The sequence below is a fragment of the Microtus pennsylvanicus genome, chromosome 1 (genome assembly GCF_037038515.1).
Source record: "Microtus pennsylvanicus isolate mMicPen1 chromosome 1, mMicPen1.hap1, whole genome shotgun sequence".
Classification (NCBI taxonomy): Eukaryota; Metazoa; Chordata; class Mammalia; order Rodentia; family Cricetidae; genus Microtus; species Microtus pennsylvanicus.
The window spans coordinates 156,465,479-156,490,402 of NC_134579.1; the positions used below are offsets into that span (position 1 = coordinate 156,465,479).

General features: G+C 37.7%; 2 protein-coding genes across 2 annotated transcripts in view; both read left to right on the plus strand.

Annotated features, from left to right (window-relative positions):
* Positions 1 to 24,924, plus strand: part of LOC142832944 (uncharacterized) — a 776,034-nt gene that overhangs the window by 438,093 nt on the left and 313,017 nt on the right. The window lies entirely within an intron of this gene.
* LOC142837684 (vomeronasal type-1 receptor 4-like) lies at positions 22,235 to 23,155 on the plus strand. Its single transcript, XM_075952938.1, has one exon. It carries the CDS (start codon positions 22,235 to 22,237, stop codon positions 23,153 to 23,155), a length of 921 nt encoding a protein of 306 aa, XP_075809053.1.

Here is a 24,924-nt window from a genome sequence, read left to right on the forward strand (position 1 = left end):
GTCTATAGTACAGAGTCACCTCTACTAGAAAAAGCCACAAAAACACATTCCCATTCTAGCATCCTCTGTAGGGCTGTGATTATTCTAGTCAGGTACTCAGGCTTCTAAACACAATTATTTGAAGAATATTTTTTCCCAATCTGTTAGTGAAAATAAATGAATTACTTGAATCCTGATAGAAATGGAAGTGAAGTAAATTGGGAGCAAGAATATAAAATAATTTCACAATTACAGTGTGTATTGGGGTCCCAAATGAGACCATGAGAAACTTCATGTATTATAGAGACATAGTACAGAGTCAGGGATTAGTGACACTGATGGAGGTGGGTCTTGTATCTATTTGTTGCTTTCATTGGTTAATTAATAAAGAAACTGCTTGGTCCTCCGATAGGGTAGAATTTAGACAGGTGGAGTAAACAGAACAGAATGCTGGGAGAAAGAAGCTGAGTCAGGAGTCACCATGATTCTCCCACCTGACACAGCTGCAGGTTAAGATCTTCCCTTGTAAGCCACCTCGTGGGCTACACAGATTATTAGAGATGTGTTAGATCAATATGTAAGAGCTAGCCAATAAGAAGCTGGAACTAATGGGCCAGGCAGTGTTTAAAAGAATACAGTTTCCATGTAATTATTTCGGGTATAAACTAACTGTGCTGGTGGCCAGGTGCCAGGAATGTAGCCCACTGCTCCTACTACAACATGACACATATTAATCTCATAGGGAATTCAAAAATCCCTAAATGTTCAAAAGCATTGCATACCAGGTTGGTGTAGGAGGTTCTTCTCTTTGTGTGTCACTTTCATTGGCTGAATAAAGAGACTGCCTTGACCTTTTGATAGGGCAGCCCTTAAGTGGGCAGAGTAGACAGAGCTAAATGCCTGGAAGAAGAGCAGAGTCAGGCAGATGCCATGAATTTCTGGCCTGAGATGGACATAGGTTAGAATCTTGCTGGTAAGCCACAGTCACGTGGTGATACACAGGTTTAATAGAAATGGGTTAATCAAGATGTGAGAGTTAGCCAATAAGAGGATAGAAATAATGGGCCAGGTAGTAATTTAATTAATACATTTTCCATGTAGTTATTTCAGGGTTAAGGCAGTGGGACACAGCCCACTCACCTTGTACAAGACCAGTTTTTTGAGCCAAAAGAACACAGCAAATGATCTGACTTGTTTTAATTGGGGACTAATATAAAACAAACAGATGTCAGATAGAAGGTTGTTTTATGGAGTTTTAAGACATAAGGAAAGATAAACAGAGTCAGGACTGAGTACCTTTGAGTACACAAAAATACACAGATTAGAATGTCTGCATGAAAGTCTGAGATGATAGAAGATTTTGAATTTTTAAAGATCAGAGCTGTAAGGCAATGACAGACATACTGGACAGAATACTTCTTACATTATGAAGTCTCATTTTACTGAACATTGAAGGCATAAGTCACAAAACAATTTCACACCAGTTCAGAATTATGAATAGTGAAAGAGTTATTTATTTAAGGGGAAAACTTACAGATCACTGTCATAGAACACACCCCTCTGAATGAACAGGGACAGGGTCTAGCAGCCAGAAGCAAGAGAGCAAGGACACGGCTACCACTGCTTTATAAGCAGAAGAGAACAGGGCTGGTATCTTAAAGGCCATTGGCTGAAGGGGCAGAATGTGTTTCCACAGCACCTCCCCCTTTTTGTTTAAATAAGAGAGTTTCCAACACAATACAAAACTATATACATTAGGAATCGATATCAAGTATAATTAGAATTACAACCAACACACACACAATATTAAGCAAGGAACATATGCTAAATGTGTTAATAAACATTCTATTCTATGGAGTCTAAGTCTTGCATAGGAAATGGTTTGACTAGATCATAAGAATACAGTAACTACGACTATCTAATCTTCAACCCCATCAAAGGCCTGATAAGGGAGATATTACTTGAGCAGGCAGGAAGTACAATCAAGTAACTTTCAAAGCTAGAAATATATGACAGAGACAATTAGCTACCTAAGCAATTACCCAAAGTCTCATTTTGCAACATTGAAGCAACCAACTTTGGCTATGGCCTAGCATTACTGACAGACCATTTTCAGAGGCAGGAAATTTTTTGAAACCATTTTATACTGTCTTTGCAAGATTTGACAGTTCTACTTATCCATTTTTGGATACCATGTAACTTGTCAGTGGTTGAGGCATTGTCAGTTCCTTGCCCAAAGGCCAGTTTTGCCAAGAAAACAAGCTCCAAGTGGTGTGTCTTCAGTGCTCAACATTCTCTCAGGAATAGATTGGTGCTGTCAGAAGCAATCATGTCTCATGTCAACAAAACTGTAAGTTATTTAAATGCTATATTCTACAGATCCTTGAAGTGGTTGAAGATTCCCTATCTAGACAGAATATAATCTCTATATATCTAAAGAACCTAATTGATCTGACTATATGTACAACAAACATGAACAACTACTGACTTATAATAATTAATACCTTTATAACGTAGAGAGTAAAACTTCATGTCAGAATATTAAATAATCTATAAACAAATGTGCAACAAATGAGGACAATGACCTCAAAATGTAAACAATTTTTAATATCTTGATAAGAGCTAGGAGTAATATATAATGCAATATGAAACTATATCCTAAAAGTTGGATCAAGATACAAAATGTCCTAAAGAGAGATAAGAACATACATATATACAATCTGACAGAATAACTTTGCATAGGTGTACAAATAATGCAAACAAAGTAAGAAATATAATTTGAACTTGTATCAATATACAAAAACCATACTAATGAAAATTACCCATGAATTCACAAGTATTAAACTCTATTGCCCACTATTACTATCTGATGGAGGAAGGTCATTGGTTAATTAATAAATAAACTGTTTGGCCCTCATAGGTTAAAACATAGGTGGGTGGGGTAAACAGAACAGAATACTGGGAGGAAGAAGTGATCTCAGAGGCCATGCTCCCCTCTCCCGGACAGACGCGATGAACCTCCGACCCAGGATGGATGTAGGTTAGAATCTTCCCCTTAAGCGCACCTTGGGGTTGTACACACATTATTAGAAATGGGCTAGTCTAGGTGCGAGAGTTAGCCGAGAAGGGGCTAGATATAATGGGCCAAGCAGTGTTTAAAAGAATACAGTTTGCATGTTGTTATTTCAGGTAAAGCTAGCCAGTGGCGGGAGCTGGGTGGTGGAATGCAACCCGCAGCTCCTTACAACAGAATGGCGCCCAGACGTGTGGACAACTGAATCCACTGAAAGCATGAGAAAGCTTGGGAATAAATAAAGCATATTTTCTTGGTAGCAGTGATTTCTCAGGTCTGCTCCGCTTGCTAAAAGCAAGCAAGCACTCTCATTTAAGAGAGGCTTCCTGCCTCAGCTTCGGCTGCAAAACCCTGCAGCTCTTAAGAGGTCCTGCCATGAAACACCTAAATGGTGCTGATAAAAGCTGACTGAATGCTTCTTTGTTTTCAGCCATAGCAGGTAAAAAGGTGTGCTGGTTTCTTTTGTTTGTTTGTTTATTGAGAAAAGGAAAAAAAATGTTTCCGACTCCTCCCAGCCTCCCAGCCTCCCATTTCCCTCCCCCTCCTCCCACCCTTCTCCCCCTCCCCCTACTCCTCTCCCCCTCTCTCTCCAGTCCAAAGAGCAGTCAGGGTTCCCTGCCCTGTGGAAAGTCCAAGGTCCTCCACCCTCCGTCCATGTCTAGGAAGGTGAACATCCAAACTGGCTAGGCTCCCACAAAGCCAGCACATTAAGTGGGATCAAAACCCTGTGCCATTGTCCTTGGCTTCTCATCAGCCCTCATTATTCGCCATGTTCAGAGAGTCCAGTTTTATCCCATGCTTTTTCAGTCACAGTCCAGCTGGCCTTGGCGATTTGAACATCTTGTTTCTTCAAGGTCTTCCACCAAAGCTGGAAGGGTTGTCACAGAGGAAATTGCTACACAATATCTGGTACTGTAGACATTGTGCATCATGCAACTCAGTTAAAATTCATAGTGAATTTAAGATATAGATGATAGCATGATATTTAAAAAGGTTTCAACTCAGGTACTAAGAAAATTTGGCATATTTATTTACAATGAATAAGAAAATACATAGTTTATCAGCTGTAGGAGTTCTTTCGTAGAGTTTTTGGGGTCGCTTATGTATACTATCATATCATCTGCAAATAATGAAAACTTCTTCCTTTCTAATACATATCCACTTGATCCACTTTTGTTGTCTTATTGCTATTGCTAGAACTTCAAGCACTATATTGAATTGGAATGGAGAGAGTGGACATCCTTGTCGTGTTCCTCAGTTTAGTGGGATGGTTTGAGTTTTTCTCCGTTTAATTAAATGTTAGCTGTTGGCTTGCTGTAAATAGCTTTTATCATATTTAGTTATGACCATTTTATCCCTAATCTCTCCAAGACCCTTATCATAAAGGGGTGTTGAATTTTGTCGAATGCTTTTTCAGCATCCAATGGAATGATCATATGGTTTTTTTCTTTCAGTTTATTTATATGGTGGATTACATTGATAGATTTGTGTAGGTTGAACCAGCCCTGCATCTCTGGGATGAAGCCTACTTGATCAAAATGAATAACTTTTCTATTATTCAGGATTCGGTTTGCCAATATTTTATTGGGAATTTTTGTGTCGATGTTCATGACTGAGATAGGCCTGCAATTCTCTTTCTTGGTTAAGTCTTTGTGTGGTTTTGGTATCAGGGTAATTGTAGCTTCATAAAAGGAATTTGGAAATGACTCTTCTGTTTCTATATTGTGAAATACATTTAGGAGTATAGATATTAGGTCTTCGTGGAGGTTCTGGTAGAATTCTGCATTGAAACCATCTGGTCCTGTGCTTTTTTTGGAGGGGACATTTTTTGATAACAGTTTCTAATTCTTCGCAACTAACAGGTCTATTTAGATCATTCACCTGGTCTTGGTTTAGCTTTGGTATATGGTACTTATCTAAAAAAAATGTCCATTTCTTTTGCATTTTCCAGTTTTGTGGAATACAGGCTTTTGTAGTAAGATCTAATGATTCTCTGAATTTCCTCTGTGTCTGTGGTTATGTCCCCCTTTTCATTTCTGATCTTATTAATTTGCAAATTTTCTCTCTGCCGTTTGACTAGTTTGGATAGGGGTTTGTCGATCTTGTTGATTTTCTCCAAGAACCAACTTTTTGTTTCATTGATTCTTTGGACTGTTTTCTGTGTTTCGATTTTGTTGATTTCAGCCCCCAGTTTGATTATTTCCAGTCTTCTACTTCTCCTGGGCGTGTCTGCTTCTTTTTTTTTTCTAGAGCTTTCATGTGTGCTGTTAAGTCCCCAATGTACGCATTCTCCGTTTTCTTTAAGTGGGCACTTAGTGTGATGAACTTTCCTCTTAGCACTGCTTTCATCGTGTCCCATAGGTTTGAGTATGTTGTCTCTTTATTTTCATTAAGTTCTAGGAAGACTTTAATTTCTTTCTTAATTTCTTCCTTGACCCAGGTTTGGTTCAGTAGTTGACTGTTCAGTTTCCATGAGTTTTTCAGTTTTCTGGGGGTAGCATTGTTGTTGCCTTCTAACTTTAGTCCGTGGTGATCTGATAAGACACAGGTGGACACTGATATTTTTTTGTATCTGTGGAGGTTTCCTTTGTTTCTTAGTATGTGGTCAATTTTCAAGAACGTTCCATGAGCTGCAGAGAAGAAGGTATATTCTTTCCTATTTGGGTGGTATGTTCTAGAGATGTCTGTTAAGTTCATTTGCTTCATTACCTACAGTAATTCTCTTAATTCTCTATTAGGTTTCTGTCTGATTGACCTGTTCATTGGTGAGAGAGGTGTGCTGAAGTCTCCTACTATTAGTGTGTGTGTGTGGTTTGATGTCTGCCTTGAGTTTTAGTAATATTTCTTTTACGTAAGTGGGTGCTTTTGTATTAGGGGCGTAGATATTCAGGATTGAGACTTCATCCTGATGAAATGTTCCTGTTATGAGTAGAAAGTGTCCATCTCTATCTCTTCTGATTGATTTTAATTTGAAGTCAGTTTTGTTAGAAATTAGTATGGCCACACCTGCTTTTTTCTTAGGTCCATTTGCTTGAAACACCTTTTCCCAACCCTTTACTCTGAGTTGATGCCTGTCTTTGTGGTTGAGATGTGTTTCTTGCAAACAGCAGAATTTTGGATCCTGTTTTTGTATCCAATCTCTTAGTTCGTGCCTTTTTATAGGTGAATTGAGCCCATTAATATTAAGTGATATTAATGACCAGTGGTTGTTTACTCCAGTTATTCTTATTGTTTTTGATTGTAGAGTTTGTGTGTCTCCCTTCTTTAGAGTTGTGCTGGTGAGTGGTCGCTAGATGCCTGAGTTATTGTAGGCAGTGTTGGCTATTTTGGATTCCTTGGGTTGTGATTTTCATTCTATTACTTTCTGTAGTGCTGGATTTGTCCCTACGTATTGTTTAAATTTGTTCTTATCCTGGAATGTCTTATTTTCTCCATTTATAGTGAACGATAGCTTGGCTGGGTATATTACTTTGGGATTGCATCCATGGTCTCTTAGTTTCTGAAGTACCTCTATCCAGGACCTTCTGGCTTTCATGGTTTCCATAAAGAAGTCAAGTGTAAGTCTGATTGGTTTACCTTTATAAGTTACTTGCCCTTTTTCCTTTCCAGCTCTTAATATTCTTTCTTTAATCTGTATATTTTGTGTTTTGATTATTATATGGCGAGGGGATGTCTTTCTTTGATCCAGTCTGTTTGGTGTTCTGTATGCTTCTTGAATATTCAAAGGAATATCTTTCTTTATGTTGGGAAAGTTTTCTTCCATAATTTTGTTAAAAATATTTTCTGGGCCTTTGAGTTGTGACTCTTCTCCTTCTTCTATTCCTATTATTATTAGGTTTGGTCTTTTTATTGTGTCCTATATTTCCTGAATGTTTTGTGATGAGAATTTGTTGGCTTTGCTGTTTGCTTTGATCAGTGCGTTTATTTTCTCTATGGTGTCCTCGGCATCTGAGATTCTTTCTTCTATCTCTTCTATTCTATTTATTATGCTTGTTTCTGTAGTCTCTGCTCATTGACCTAGATTTTCCATATCCAGCGATTCCTCAGTTTTTGTTTTCTTCCTTGCTTCCATTTCAGTTTCCATTCTTGAACTCTTTCCATTACCTGTTTGATCTTTTTTTCTTGGTTTCCCAGGGTATCATTTACGCATTTACTCATTTCTTCAAACTTTTTGTTATACTTCTTATCCATTTCTATAAGGGCATTTTTTACATGTTGTTTAAGGGACTCTATTGCTTTCATAAAATCAATTTTTTCCACTTCTTCTGTGTTAGGGTGTTCAAGTCCTTCTGTTGTAAGATCATTGGATTGTCGTGTTTTAATGTTGTTTTTCAGATTGTTGAGTGAATTCTTGCCTTAGCTCCTGCCCATTTCCTCCTAACAATGCTATCTAATGGGTCTTTTAAAACAGGAACAGGTTTTCCTGCTGGCCAGGGGCCCCACTTACAAAATGCCTTCTCTCCATTTCCTGGGTCCCGTCGCTGGCCAAGATCTCTTTCATCACTCTGAAGGGTCTTCAGGACCAGGACCAGGCTTTTCGTTTGCCAGGGACCTCACCAACAATAGGCCAACCCCTCTGCAGGCCAGCCACTAAAACAGAGGAACTCCCACTGCCCTCTGTCCCGAGCTCCCTATCCAGTGCTCATACAGGCTAAACTGGGTGATCCCGTGGCCCCACGGAAGGGAGGGAGAGTGAAGAAGGTCCCTGGGTGCAAGCTGGGATATGCCAGGGAGAGAGAGGTTGCATCAGAGGAGGAGCAGCCCCAGCAGAGGGTACCAGCTCTCACAGGCTAACCGGGGGGTCAAGAGGGTCAGGGAATGCCCCTGCTCTTTTTCCTGTGTCCTGCCACAGGCCAAGAACATTCTCCCCACTCAGGATGGTCTTCAGGGACAAGACCAGGCTTTTCGTTTGCCCATGGACCTTGCCAATAAAAGGTCTAGCACTCTGCATGCCAGGCCCCCAAAAGCCTACTTGATTTATTTGTAGTGTTGTGATCTGCTCTCAGTGTGGGCTTCACTGTTTCATGCTTGGACTATCCTGCATCTGCCGCGTCTGCAAGCAGTGTCTGCCGTGTCTCGGATCCTGTACATTTAAAGTGATGGTTAAGTTTCAAAATTATAGTCTAGTATAGTTGCAAACAATTTCCAAGCAGTGGATAGACAGGTTTTTATTTCCTCAAAGTTCTTATTTGGAGTTCTGGCCAGAATGTCATGAGAAAGTGCACCATTTCAGCAGCTGGTACCCCCCAAAAGAAGCAGTCTTATAGTAGCACTGTCTGCATCATGATGTCATCTCAACTAGGTAGAGTTGTTGCTGTGGGGCCCTAAATTCTTCCTGGAAACTTCAAAGATTACCACAAGAAAAGGATCTGTAAGAAAATCGATTGCTTATCATGAAAAACTTAATCATCATTCATATAAACATACATTCAATGAAGAATATGATATAGACAAGGCATGGAGAAAGTAAAAATTTTCCTAAAGCCTTTCTTCTGTCTCACACTAGATGACTCCTGATATGAGACAGAAACTCTGAATGTTCCTTTTCACAAAACACTTGTATTTACAGAAGTACAGAGCCATTGTCCAACTCCAAAACCAGCTAAATATAATAATGTGTGTGTGTGTGTGTGTGTAAATATAAGTGTAACCCACACCTGGATTCACAAAACATATTCTATTTTATATATGCTCCTTAGTGGATGGTTCTATCTTCTTCTGTCAGCATTCAAACATCCAGGGTCTATTGAATATTTGATTATGTGCATCTTCCTGCAAGGATAAGAGCAGAACCCTGCCCCAACCATATATGGCTTTCCTTACCACCTGTATGGTTGTCACCACTATGGATGAGCTGTCATTTCTCTGTTTCAATACATTTTTCCTTTTCAAAGCAAATCTTTATTATTTTTGATGTTATGGATAATTTTTTTTCTCCTTTGGAAACAAGAGTAAAACCCCTTCCCCAATGTAGTATACATCTCCTTTGTGAGGTCAACAATCCTTGAAATATACTGGTTAATTCAATTCAGAAGTTCTTTCCATTATCCAATGCCTCTCTGCTGCTGTTGTTCTTTCTTATTGGTGTTAGCAAAGAAGTCGGGACCATGAGGGGTGCACCCACCCACTGAGACAGTGGGGCTGATCTATTGGGAGCTCACCAAGGCCAGCTGGACTGTGACTGAAAAAGCATGGGATAAAACCAGACTCTCTGAACATGGTGAACAATGAGGGCTGATGAGAAGCCAAGGACAATGGCACAGGGTTTTGATCCCACTTAATGTGCTGGCTTTGTGGGAGCCTAGCCAGTTTGGATGTTCACCTTCCTAGATATGGACGGAGGGGGGAGGACCTTGGACTTTCCACAGGGCAGGGAACCCTGACTGCTCTTCAGACTGGAGAGGGAGGGGGAGATAAATAGGAGGAGGGAGAGAAGGGTGAGAGGAGGGGGAAAGGGTGGGAGGAGGGGGAGGGAAATGGGAAGCTGGGAGGAGGCGGAAACTTGTTTTTTTTTCCTCTTCTCAATAAAAAAAGGAAAATTAATGGTTAGTAAAGCATTATGCAATCTATTTCTGAGGATATTTTCTGTACCTTTCTGTTTGTCCAGCATATCCTTTATAGTACAATTTGATCTTTCTATAACTGCCTAATAACTGTAGGATTATCTTGTATACCCGTAATGGGTTCATATTATAAGCAAAAAAAATATTTTATTGTTTTAGATACATGTCTGACCATTGTCTGTCTTTATTTGTGCAGGTATACCCATGATGGCCATAACTTTCAATAAATGTGTGATTACTGAATGAGCCTTTTCTGAGCTCAAGGCAGTTGTCCATTGAAAACCTGAATACATGTCTATGGTGTGGTGTACATATTTTAATTTACCAAATTCCATAAAGTTGAACACATCCGTCTGCCAAATGTCATTCCTTTGAGAATTTTTAGGGTCACTCCCTGCAGGCAATGGTGTTTGATTACATAAAGAGCAAGTAGGACATCTCTTTTTAATTTCCTTAGCTTGTTGCCATGTGATAGAAAACTCTTTAAACCTTAGCTATTAATAACATGATAGTTTTTGTAAAATTCAGAGGTCTGCAACACACTTCCAAACAATAATTGATCAGTTTCTGCATTACCTTGTGCTAGAGGATCTGGCAGAACTGTATGGGATTGGATGCATGTTATGTATATAGGAGAAAGCCTATTCCTGATTATGTCTTGCACCTGGATGAATAATGAAGTCAACTCTGGATCGTCTGGAATTAATTCAGCAGTTTCAATATGCAAGACAACTCTTTCTACATAGTGTGAATCAGTAACTATACTGAGAGGTTCTTTAAAATCCCTTAGTACCATAAGAATAGCATATAATTCTGCCTTTTGGACAGATTTATAGGGCTTTATTCCACCTTACATAATTCTTCTGATTTGTAACCTGCCTTCCCTGGTTTATTTGCATTAGTATAAAATGTTTGGGCTGGAGCATCATGTACAATTCGGAGAAGAATGCAAGAAGTTCTTTTTATAAGGTTAAGTCTATTGTTTTGGGGACCATTACTATTTATAGCTCCCCAAAATTAGCACAAGCCCTTTTCCAGAGTTCATTGTCTTCCCATAACTTTTTTTTATTTCATCAGGACTAAAAGGCACTATAATCTCTACTAGGTCTATACCTGCTAATTGTCGAGGTCTCAATTTACCTTATATAATTAATTCAGAGACCTTTTTTACATAAGTTTTAATTTTTTCCCTGGTTTATGTAGTAAAATGATACATTCTAAAATAATATCATCCCTCTGCATTAAAATTCCTGTAGTAGAAATTCTGGAAGGCAATATGACCAGAATACAATTAAGATTTGCACAAATGCTATCCACATGTGTCTCCTGTAATTTCTCCTCAACAATTGTCAATTCCTTTTCTACTTCAGCTGTTAATTCTTTGGGACTTTTCTAGTCTTTTCCACCATCTAAGGTTTTGTTTAAATGAATTATTAGATCAGGTGTTATCCCAAAGCCAGCCATAGACTGGAAATGTCTACTAATAATCTTTGAAAGTCATTAAATTATGCAACTGGTCTCTCCAAATTTGAGCCTTTTGTGTTCTAATTTTCTATACACCTATTCTATAATGTAGGTAATTAACAGACTCTCATTTTTGAATCTTTTCAGGAGCAACTTTTAATCCCCATTTAGGCAAGACTTCTTCAAACATCCTTTCTAAACTATGTATATTTGAATTAGATAACAAAATGTCACCTGTGTAATGGTAGATGATAGACTTAGAGAATTGCTTATGTATTATTTCCAATGGCTGGCTGACAAAGGATTGACACAGGATGGGGCTATTGAGTGTTCCCTGTGGCAGGATGACACATTGATATCTTCTAGTAGGCTGAGAATTAGTATAAGTAGGTGCTGTAAAGGCAAACTTTTCTCTAATCTTTTTTCAAAAGGTATAGTGAAGAAAAAAATCATTTAACTCAATAACTATGAGATGCCATTCCTTTGGTAACAGAAAAGGCAGAAGAATTCCAGATTGTAGAGGCACCATTGGATGAATAACCTTGTTGATAGCCATTAGATCTGTCACCATTCTCCATCTTCCAGATTCCTTTTTAACAGCAAATGCAGGAGAATTCCAAGGGCTGTTTGATTCTTCAATATGATGAACATCTAGTTGCTCTTGTACCAGTTGTTCTAAAGCCTGCAACTTTTCCTCAGCTAGAGGCCACTGCTTCATCCATATTGGTTTCTCAGTTAACCATTTTAAAGGTAGGGCTGTTGGTACCTCTGAAGGTTTATCAATTGCTTTGTGTTCTTGTACAGCCCGAATGGCTGCTGTCCATCGTCTATAATATCTTCTAATATTTTCCTCAGAAACAAAAGTTTTGGGGGCTGCAGGAATTTTAATCTGGACTGGATATTCCATTGCTGCAATAGGTCCCAGCCCCACAAATTCACTGCAAAATTGGCTAAATATGGCCTTAGTCTTCTTAGTTGTCATTCTGGCCCTATGCATTCAACCCATCTCATGTTTTGTTTACCCAAGGTAGGGTTCCAATTCCTAGGAACTGAACATCTACCTCTTGAAGAGGCCAATTTGGATGCCCAGATTCTGGAGTAAGGATACTTACATCTGCACCTATGTCTAATAAGCCTTCAATAAAACTGCCATTTATACAAATTCTTAGCTTTGGTCTATTATTGTGTATAGATGTCTGCCAAAATATATGTTTCCTTTGTCTTACTGGATTTTTTGACTCATCCTCCAAAATTTAACCCAACATTCAGACCAGTATTGCTTTTTTACAACAATCATTGGAATTTTAAAATTTTTCTTGGTGAGACACGTTCTCCACTGTAACTGGGAATGACTGGACCACGTTTATCATGGGGGCTTGTGAGAGGCCCCCCATGGTGTTTCCCAATGCTATCAGGTTGCCTTGTCTATCTTTCATTAACCTTCATTCATTTATGGCTTTTGCCACACCTCCTACATACACCTGAAGGCTGAGTATTTCTATTTCTGCCTTTCGCAGAGGAGGTATTATTCCTAGGAATCCATGGTCTAAAATCCCTTCTCATATGTCACATTCTACCATGATTAAAACATTTGGTATCTTGATGTCTTCTCTTACCATTGGAAATTGCTTCTCCTATCCACACTTCTTAGTCAAGTGTCTCAACATTCATTGTATGAAAGACCCATTTATCCATGGGTGTTGATCTGATCTTTAAAGGCCCAAGGATCCATCCACCCTCAATGTTGGCATTCTCATAGGCCAAAGATTCAATTATTATACATCTAGCTGCTGATTCAGTTACCCCTATTTGTACATTTCTAGTTAGTCTTTTTTTTTTTTTCAAAAAGTCACTGAAAGATTCTCTCTGACCCTGTTTTACCCTAAGGTATGATTCAACTCTCTTTCCTGGTAATCAAATTTGGCAATTTCATCATTTTTTTCAAATCTATTTATCATCGCCTTTTGTAATGTCTGGATTTCCTGTCCATTGTTCTGCTTTAATGGCCCCATTGAGGATTCAAAGGTATGAAATCTGTTCAGTAGAAATAATGTCTCATCCTTGGACATAGTCTTTATAGCCTGCTTATTATCTTCCTGTAAAGACATTCTGTCAATCAATCTGCCCCACCCCTTTTCCAGAATCTGATTAGTACATTCAACAGTGTGAATTCTCTCAAATAATATTTCAGTACCCACTGTCATTGAATGGATTTTATGTGCCAAATCAGCTGTTTCCTTCCCCAGAGTGATTAATCTTTCATTAAATGAAGTTGTATCCTTCTTCAGATTTCCAAACTCTTTCTTGAGGAATGTGGTTTCAGTCTGTAAAGAATGCAGCATTTCTAAAAATGCCTCATTCAAATCATTTTTTAAGAAAAAATATTGCAGACAAAACTAATCCCCAGAATAAAGATTAATGATGTAGAAGGGACATCATATAAATCTTATAAAACCTCACACATGCTGTAAGTAAAGAGGCTATTGAAACCTTGGATGGTTAGTTTGTCTAACATATTGCCCCTTTAAATTAGCAACTTATGATCTATATTTAGGATATTAAATCTTACCTGTGGTCTAATTAGCTGGATTAGGTGCAATAACCATAACCTGCCAGTAGGCATAGCAAAACTAACCCAGCTGGGCCAGGTGACTCAGTTGGAGTCATATGACTGTTATGAATCTGATTTTAGTGTGAAATGCTAAAAGATATACTTAGATAAAAATAGTTATTAATAGAAATCACAAACTGTGTGTACCGCAGTGGGCCCTTTTCATTCCTTAGCCACAGTAGCACAGGGATAACAGGATGACAGCAGGCACCCAGGAAAGCCTGTATCCCATCTGAATTTCCATGCAGTGTGCATTAGTGGGAGGACTGGAAGCTGTTCTAAGGTGAGTAATGAGATAATATAAGGAACCATGGCCTATCTGCAGCAAGAAAATCCACCACTTCATGAGAATTCTATATCCAAATGAACTGCTGGCTCCATGCATGGGCTGTGGCCATCTGAGAGAGGGCCTAGCCAGGTGTACTCCAAGCTGGCAGTGGGTAGTAGAGCCAGGGGCTTCTAAAACCAAATATTCATTGTGTGCCAGATGAAGGCGTAAGTCACAAAACAACCCCACACCAGTTCAGAATATGAATAATAGAAGAGTTATTTATTTAAGGGGAAAACTTACAGATCACTCTCCTAGACATCAGCCCTCTGAGTGAACAACAGCAGAGTCTAGCAGCCGGAAGTGGAGCCGAAAGCAAGAGACCAAGCTCATGGCTACTGCTGCTTTCTAAAGCAAAAGAGACCATGCTCTAGTGGGCTGGTATCTTAAAGGCTATTGGATGAAGGAGCAGAATTTTTTTGCACACAGAACATGACATATTTTAAGTGTCTATCTGTGAAGTTAACTGGGACAGTTATCTTTATGTCTACAGTATAGCCTCTCCACTGATCAAGATGCTCTATGAACTGTCAATGACTATTAGAACATTTCTCTAGATTGGTCCCATGCACTATGATAATTGTGCATCTTTGTCTGTTCATGGGACTCCTAGAAGTGGGTTCAGAAATTGTCCTTGGTAGATAAACTGACACTTTAGGAATCTATTTCTCACAATGAGTTTCCTCACCCAGACTTAATACAGGAGAGGACCTTGGTCCTGCCCCAACCTGATATGCCATACTTTATTGATATCCATGGAAAGCCTGCTCTTTTCTGAAAGGAGAGTGAGGAGGAGTGAATGGGGTAGAAAAGATGCAGTGGTTATTTGTAATAGCCAGAACCTGGAAACAACCTAGATGCCCTTCAATGGCAGAATGGATGAAGAAAGTGTGGAATATATACATATTAGAGTCCTACTCAGTGGTAAAAAACAATGACTTTGTGAATTTTGCATGCAAATGGATGGAAATAGAAAACACTATCCTGAGTGAGGCATTCCAGGCCCAAAAAGATGAACATGGGATGTACTCACTCATAATTGGTTTCTAGCCATAAATAAAGGACATATAATTTTTGATCCTAGAGAAGCTAAATAAGAAGGTCAACCCAAAGAAAAACATATAGTCATCTGCCCGGTTATGGGAAGTAGACAATATTGCAGGGCAAAACCTGGGAACTTGGGGGTGAGGTGGCATGGGGCTAAGGGGAAATGGGGTGAGAAACGTGAGAAGGAGAGAATGTTGGGAGCTTGGGGGAATGGGATGGTTGGGATAAAGGAAGGCTGGACAGGGGAGCAGAGAAATATATATCCTAATTAAGGAAGCCATCTTGACTCTAGAGTGGCTCAAAGGTGTCCAGGGAGATGTCGCCAGCTAGTACCTTGAGCAACTGTGGAGAGAGAACCTGAAATGACCCTATCCTATAGCCGTACTGATGAATATCTTGCATATCACCTTAGAACCTTCATTTGGCGATGGATCGAGACAGAGACCCAAATTGGAGCACCAGACTGATCTCTTAAGATCCAAATGAGGAGGAGAAGGAAGGAAACATGAACAAGGAAATCAGGACCACGAGGGGTGCACACACCCACTGTGACATTGGAACTGATCTATTGGGAGCTCACTAAGGCCAGCGGTACTGGGACTGAATAAGCATGGGATGAAACCGGACTTTCTGAAAATGGCAGACAGTGAAGGCTGATGAGAAGCCAAGAACAATGGCACTAGGTTTCGATCCTAATACATGAACTGGCTTTGTGGGAGCCTAGCCTGTTTGCATGCTCACCTTCCTGGTCCTAGATAGAAGTGGGAGGACCTTGGACTTCCCTCAGGGCAGGGAATCTGGACTGCTTTTCATTCTCGAGAGGGAGGGGGAATGGAGTGGTGGGGAGGGGGAGAGGGTTAGGAGAGTGGGGGAAGGGGGGAATTTGTGCAAGGAGTGGGAGGGAAATGGGAAATGAGGAGGAGGCAGAAATTTTTTTTGCAACAACTAAAAAAAATAAAATAAAAAAACTTGCAATATTTTAGTTCTGCATATCTGATTTAAAAATGAAATAATGCCTTTAATGTATGAACATATTTTCAATTAAAAAATAAAATACTGTTGATAAATTAAAAAAAGAAATGATGCAGTGGGAGGGAATGGAATAGAAGAGGAGAGCAACTTTTGTCAGGATTTAAAATAAATGAAAGAATGATCAATAGTAATTAAGAAAAATTCCCCCGATATACTTGTGTGTTGAAGAAGAGTAAAAAAAGTCTATACTTTGTACTTGAAGTGGACGTTTGAAATCATTAAATAATACTCTAAAAGTGCTTATCATGTGTTCTGTGTGACCTCTATCATCTCACAGACTTTTCAAAATGGAATTGAAGGTTCCTGTAAGACTGGCAGACTATTCATCCTGGCTTCTCTTAGAGCTGTGTCTCTAATACTGCCCACCCTTTGTCTTTCCCTATCAATTCATATCAGGAATCAGAAAATACTTAATTTTCTGTTTCCCTTATGCACCATGACTTTAATTTTCCTTTAGTATCTCACCTCTATTAGTGTCCAACTGTAAAATGCCTAACATTTATCTCATCCACCCTAAAGTGTAGTAAGTTGGTGAGCTTTTACAGCTGAGACTTCCAAGTCATTCTACCTGAACATTCTAGGGTCTGTATGATCTTCACTGTACACATTTAATGTATATAAGACATTATAGTACTTATACATACTTCAAATTATGTAGTAAGCAAAAGGTGTATTGTATTAAAATGAGTAAGGAAGCATGTTTTGTCCAAAATTACTTTGAGTTGCGGGAAAAATCATAAGACATCTCAGGTTCCTCTTCCTCTTATTCTTCCCCAGAAGCTTTCTGTACACAACTGTTACTCTGTTCTCCATTACTTTTTGGCCATCTCATAAGCTTCTCTACCTCGACCCATTTATTAATATCTTGACATGCTTCCTTCCATCTACATAGAACTCTAGGCTGTAGGTAGAAAAATCTATATTCTAGGGTGTTTGCTGGGGTAGTGAATTCTTACAGTTAAATTGGTTGTCTGTATAAAAATCTGAGGGCAATTTAGAATATCACAAAGTCCCAGTGTATGCAATAGTATGAAATTCCTCAGTTTGTTCAACTTATATTTGTGGTAAACATCATATCAATAAATATGCTTGCAAATCAGCAAAAGCCCTCAATAGATATGTAGTCACCAGAAACATTTTGCATGGGCCAAGATGATACAGTGCTGTAACTTATAACACTGGAGATTTCTTAATTCCCTGCAACAGGATATCAGTGTTCTGTGTCTTTTCAACTTAACTGCTTTTAATTGAAGTGTACATTCATGGTAAAGCACATGAGTGGAGGAAATAAATTTCATTCATTATTTACAACTACTTTGCCTACATTATACATTATCCCTATTTTCAATTGGCTAATTTTATCTCTTTCTTCAACCCTAGTATGTGCCCAACAGTTATCTCTGCTTCCATCGGCCACCAAAGAATTATAGAAACTCAGTGAATTCTGGGAGCTAAGAGGTGTGGATGAACAAATATGATGTAGGCTAATATATACTGAATCTTTCTAACATTTCTATTGTTTATAATCATGATAGATGTATGCTTATTTGTGTTCTGTTTGCTAAACTATTAATGTTATTAACTTTTAAAATTAGTATAGATATTTTTAGTTCCATTAAATTGTGTTCACACAGCCTGTTAATTTGGAGATGATGATTTAACTTTCACTAACATGATTTTTAGTGCAATTCCTTCTTGATTTTTCAGTTGATTTCTTTTCTTTTTTCCTTTTCCTTTCTTAATTTAACTTAAATGCATGATCTTTCTAGGTATACAAATCTGGCTACCCTTGAACTTGTTTTATAGACTACAGTGAACCTAAACACAAAGAAGTCTACCTGACTGTGCCTTTTAGTGCTAGAATTTAAAAAGTCCACCACCAAACTTGGCATTGATTCTTAATGCAGAATATGACATCTTATTTTCCTTACTGATACTTGATATTATAATTAGGAGTTGCTGACTAACTTTGCTCTGCTGAGTGCTGCAAAATGGGGGCATCTGTAGGATATGAGAAAGAATAATTAACCTGATTTTGGAGGAAAAACACAGAAAGGAATGAAGTCCAATGGATCACAATGATTTTTCAATACTCATACATCACAGAAACAGATGTTCCTTGCATCTTTCCTCCTCCGCAGCCTTCAAGAATAATAGAAAAGTAAGAGACTCTCCCCAGGATGCACTACCTCTGGAGACACACACGAGCATTTCATGATTGCTTTTGTCAATTAGCAACTGGAGAAAAGTTTCAGAGTTTCTCCTCCCAAAGCCAGCATAGTAATTTCCACTACAGATGAAATGAAGATTGTGGTTCAGAAGGGACATGAGGTCACAGGGATATGGACTTTATCTTGGCATTGAGATGCCATTCTCATCCACAATGGTACCTGTAAGGACTTCAGAGGCTGCACACTGAGATAAGGTTCCTAAGAAAGCAGGAGGAGAGTGAGCATTTGTATTTCAGCCGTGAAGACAGATCAGTAAAGAAGGGAGATTATGTAAGTAATAAAAAATGGAGAATGAATTCTGGTATTAAACCAGATGTAGAACAAATTCTGCTAATGGAGATGAAGACTTTCTTTCTATGCCCTCTTAAAAGCACTAAAAAGAGCTGTTTCCTGAAATTTTACATATAACTAAGATAATGTGATAAAATTTTTGATCCAGAATCTTGGGGATTTAAAATCATGTTGAAATATGATTTCAACTGTTCTTAAGGATTATAGTAATTAGGCATTTAATATTTCAATGTAAACATTTTGAATAAATCATGGATGACTATTTGTTATGGCTATCATAGCTGATAGAATAATGGTTTTATGTTTACGATAAAGATTGTTAAAGGACTACAAAAATCATCTAACCCTGGAGTGAAGCATGTTTTCTAGAATAAAGAACATTATGATGTAGCACTGCATTCATGACCCAGCCAGGAGCTGTAACTACACTAATGTCACTGATTATGACTGTTCAGATTGCTCTCACTCTTTAACTTGAGAACAAAGTGTTAAAAGGATGGTGACTGTCATTGTGAAACTAGTATAGTGCTCAGTTGGTGCAAATATCTTATGTTATTTCCTTTAGTTTGCTGTTATGGCAATGATACTTTCATCATTGAGAGGTACTTTCCAAATTTCTTTATTGAAATTGAAACTAATAGCCTATAGGGCAAAGAAATCACCATTTGTCCGATATTAATCTTTATAATTCAAATTTTCAGAGAACAATGTTTTATATATACTGATTCTTCATTTGTAATGTATTTAGGGTTGTTTATAAATTTCAATTTATAAATAGTTTGACCAATCATGGTCATATGTAAATATAAGTCTTGATCTGAAATCAGTAATACTTTTATTTCTTTTTGGTAACTTGTGAGTCTTTGCATCTGCATTCATGTGTCTGCATAATTGGGTGTACGCGTTTATAGTCAGAGCACCATGTATTGTTGTTCTATAGGCCATTTTACCTGGTGTTATTATTCATCTCTTTATTTTACATTCTGTCACAGCATCCTCCATCCTCCCACCACAGTTCCTCTCTCCCTTTCTCCCTCCCATGCTCGAATCACATCTTCTTCCATCTCCCTCCTGAAAAGGGCAGGTCAAGTTCCAGTAAGACTAAGAACCTCCCTGAAATAAAAGCTGGGCAAGGTAATCCAGCATAAGGAGTAAGGTCCCAAAACAGAATAAAAGAGCCAGAGAGATCTTATGTTTCTACCATTAGTAGTCCCACAAGAGGACCAGGCTACACAACTGCAACATAAATGCAGAGTGTCTAGGTCATTCCCATGCAGGCTTTCTGGCTTTTGGTTCAGTCTCTGTGAGCACCTATGATCACCTTCTGTGTTGTCCTTAATGTCTCTGGCTCCTACACTCATTTCTCTTCCTTTGCATTTTTTGAATTGTGGGAGACTCTCTCTGGCCTGAACCTCTATGAGTTGACTAAGTTGGCTGATAAATGAGCCTAGGAATCTTCTTGTCCATGTCTCCTCATTGCTCAGATACATGTGTGTGCCACCACAACTATAACTTTAATGTGAATTCTGGAAACTAAATCAATTCCATATTTACAGAAAACAGTTTAATGTCTAAAGTATTTTACTATTACAGAAATAAGTTGATTTCTTTGACATATTATTTTATCACATATTACTTTTAATGTTTTAAGTGTCAATGTAACATTGTTCAACAATGCATCTGGGTGAGTCCACTGTTTTTGCCATAGGATAACAAATTATATCTGGAGAAAAGTAAATACTGTGTCCATGTTGTACTCAGGAAATCTGATTTTGATAAGGGTAGTTTATATTATATTGGATTATAAGTTAGTACTGATATGTTTTGTAATTTCAGAAAGTTAGGATCCAATTAAAATTATGAATAAATATATGCATGGACTGAGACTTTGAAAATGTTTCTTACAGAACTGTTTAGCCCAACCCTATGTGACTTGTAACATGAATCTTTTAATGTTCATATTTCTTCAAGTCTTCCTACTGCTCAAAACTGTTATGAATTTTGACAATCATTTACCACATATTTCCTCAGACCTTGTCTTGGTAATGAATAAAACATCCTCTTTTATATCAACCATCAATGAAATCACAGAAGATGTTGTAAGAATGAGATTGCGAATTCTGTTTGCTGTTTTTAAATTTGACTGCAGGGAACCTTTACCCATAACACAATATTAAGTTGGTCCTTATCAGTGAGAATACATGATTTCAGTTAATGCAATAAATGTGACTGCACTGGGTGCTCTTCTTCAGAATCTCAAATTCTGTGTAGAACCTAAAGGTAAGAGTCTAGGAAACTGGCAGTATGATTCTAGGGATTGAGAAATAAGAAGAATCTAGGGACTCTTAAGATGAAGATGGAATGCTGGAAGAACTGATTCTTCTGCATATCACCTCTACATTTTATACACTGAAGATAAATTAATGTCATTAAACTTGATTTGATGGTGTGTATTTGACTTCCAAGTTACCATCTTTCTAGGTGTTTCCAGGTTTTGGGAAATCTCAGACTAAACATTTCCCACAGTTTCAGCACTATTTTCTTTTTCTGCAATATCTGGGATAGTTATCTTTCAGCACCATCACTTTGTGTGTGTTCAGTAGTTATAGCAAACCAGAAACTCCATGGGGTGAGTAACAATGATGGCAAAAATTTAAGACTTTCAACTGCCTCATGTAAGATTGTATATTCTGATGAACGTCATTCTTTGTACCTGTTTATTTATCTAATGGAGACCAAAAATCAAAAAGTTAAAAATTTACCAGCATTTTATAAATGATTCATTGAAAACCATGTTGTTTAATTTTGTCATCATCATTAATCTTCATGTGTATTTCATTGTTGGCTTTATGACATAGGTCTGTGGTTGAATAACATCAATCATAGAAAAATCCCAGCAGCCCTTCAAACCCATTCAAGGTACCTTTCTTCCAACCTACATTTCATTCAGTGAAAATTTCTTTTAAAATATTTATTTGTACATATTGCTTGCATGTGAGAGTGTGAAGGAGAAAATGAATTAGAACTGAATTTTAACATAACATCATCCAATTTGATATTCGAATCTTATGATCAGTATGTTTTATGCTAGCAATAATTATGTTACTGAAACACTGTTAAATATATACATTATTCTTATAACATATTCTTTATTTATATTTAATCTTTAGATGAGAAATCTTGTGAGATTGGGGTTGTTTCCTCACAAAAATATTGATGAAAATCTCTTCTAATATAAGCGGTTCTCAATTTTTTTCCAAAAAAATGGACAATTTAGTGTTCTCTTCATTTTCAGAGGAAAGTCAATGATTTTTCATGGTAATAATTTTTATTTTAATTGCTGAATATTCTCAGAAACATATCTGGGTATTTACCTTAGAAATCTCTACCTTCACAGATGATAGCAGTAGTTATGCCAGATTTTTTCTACCAAAATATATGACATTTTAGGAAATATTTTGTTAACGACTTTCATTTATTGTTAATAGTTTTCTTTTCCTGTACTCAAGATGTTCTTCCGTATTGACTTCCTAGGCACGAAAATCTTGATTTCATCATTTTGCTCAGAGATGCAATTGTTGCTATACATTTATGAAAACGTTATTAAAGGACAAAATGGACTTGAGGAATTTTGCATTAAGAGTAATATTCTTAACACAAAGTACTGTTGGGATTCTGGGAAATGTCTCTCTTATTTCCAAGTATTTAATTATTTACTATAAAGATCACACATTGAAGCCCATCGATTTGATCCTCACACATTTAATCACAGCCAACTTTTTGATCATTCTCTCTAAAGGGGTGCCCCATACAATAGCAGCTTTTGGGGTGAAACAATTTTTCAATGATTTTATGTGCAAACTTTTCTTATATATTCAAAGACTTGGAAGAAGCATGTCTATGGGAACTACCTGCCTCTTGAGTGTCTACCAGGCCATCACCATCAGTCCCCTGAATTCCTTTTGGAAAAATATTAAATTCAAATCTTCAAATTACATTGGCATCTCTATTTCTCTCTGCTGGATCCTGTACAGTATCATACATTTAATTTTCCCTGTGTTTGTTCATATCAAAAAAGGTCAGAAAAATACAACTGAGAAAAGAGATTTTATAATCTGTTCCACTTTGGGTCGTGACAAAATTGTAGACTCGTTGTACACAGCATTATTGGTATTCCCTGAAGTCCTGCTTTCTATACTCATCATCTGGTCCAGTGGCTTCATGATTGCCATTCTTTACAGGCACAAACAGCAAATTCAGTACATCCGGAGAAATCAAGTTTCCCTCAGAACCTCTCCTGAGTCCAGAGCCACCCAGAACATTCTGGTTCTTGTGTCCACTTTTGTAGCTTTTTATACCCTCTCTTCTATTTTACAAGGTTTCGTTGCTTTCTTATATAATTCCAATGGGTGGTTGGTTATTATCACAGACTTCATTTCTATGTGTTTTCCCACTTTGTGCCCTTTTCTTGTGAGTCATGACTTCATTGTGCTCAGATTCTGCTTATTCTGGATAAGAAATATCAAACCCCAATAATTACTTTATTGATTTTATGGATAATTTATTTTTCATCTTATTTATTTATTTAATCACTTATGTACACCAGATTATCAGCATGAAATTGATGAAAGAGTCCTCTTATCTCTCTTAGGTAATACCTCAGAAGTATTTGGTTTTTGCTGAAAGTGCTCCTAATCTGAACAACAGCAGACATGAATTAAGAAAGTTGCCTCCATCATCTAGGATAAATGATTTTCATGTTTTCTTATATACTAGTAACTGAAGAAAATTAATCTATTTCATATCAGTTCTTCAGGTTTTATTCTCACAGTGTGTTTGAAAAAAATTAATGAAGCAAAGTTGAGTCTGATAGAAGCAAACACAGTGTAAGTTAAGAGATGGCTGTTATTAGGAAGTAACGTTTCTGGATTTTTTTCATGGTTATTTTTATGTCTTATACACAGATTATGCTTTCAATTTTCTATCTTATTTTGTGTGAATAATATCATTGGAAGACAAAGGCAGTGCCAGTCCATGGAATAAATAAACAAAATGTTTGAATACAAGAGGAAACAAACTTGATATATTTATTTCAGCAAAAATTTTTAACAATTTTTTTGTATGCCACTCTCTTTCCTATGGGACATTAAGTTAGAAGTAGCCAAATTATTGTATATACATTGACTATCCCCATTTTTTTGATATTAAGAATCCTAGGCCTAAGGAATAAGTTCCCATTGTAATGTTCATACTGTATTCTTTTCCCCAAGTACTAAATAATGTTATTTTTACTCAAGGCTTTTACCTTTTTAAGCCAGATCTACTGAAAGGCTACAAGATAAAAATCAATCAGTCCATCAACTATGCCAAAAATAGTTATAATCTTCAGAAGAAAGAAGCCATATAGATAAATCATTAGCAATCACTCAAAGGTAGTACTATTCTCAAAATCACAACAATCTTAAATCTTTAGGCAAAGTTGTATATTTTCAAAACTGCTAACACTTTTCTACACTGCATAGCATTACCCTTGTACAGGTAGATAAAGCATTGATATGACAAATAACATGAGTATTGGTGTAAAAATTCTATGGATACCTTAACATGAAGGAAATTGGTTGAATCAAATAAAATTCTTAAATATTGACTCTTGATACAACTAACTACAAGTCATTATGAATACATTAGTTTTAAGATAAAGAATCCCTTTTTGGTAATGAAAAATAGGTATACAAAAAGGAAGGTCCAGAGAAGATATGAGTCAAGTTAAAGAATATGTGAGAGTGCTGGGGAGTTCCATCTGGAAGGAACCTTCATCTGGCGATGGATGGAGATAGAGACAGAGACCCACATTGGAGCACTAGACTGAGCTCCCAAGGTCCAAATGAGGAACAGGACAGAGAACATGGGCAAGGAAGTCAGGACCGCGAGGGGTGCGCCCACCCACTGAGACGGTGGGGCTGACCTAATGGTAGCTGACCAAGGCCAGCTGGACTGGGAATGATGGAGCATGTGATCAAACCGGATTCTTTGAATGTGGCAGACAAGGAGGGCTGACTGAGAAGCCAAGGACAATGGCACTGGGTTTCGATCCTACTACGTGTACTGGCTTTGTGGCAACCTAGCCTGTTTGGATGATCACCTTCCTAGACCTGGATGGAGGGGGGAGGACGTTGGACTTCCCACAGGGCAGGGAACCCTGACTGCTCTTGGGACTGGAGAGGGAGGAGCAGGGGGAATGGTGGGAGGGGGAGGGAAATGGGAGAACAGGAGGAGGTAAAATATTTAGTTAAAAAATAAAATAA

Coding starts and splice junctions, on each gene's coding strand:
- LOC142837684 (XM_075952938.1), top strand. CDS start 22,235: ATGGACTTGAGGAATTTTGCATTAAGAGTAATATTCTTAACACAAAGT.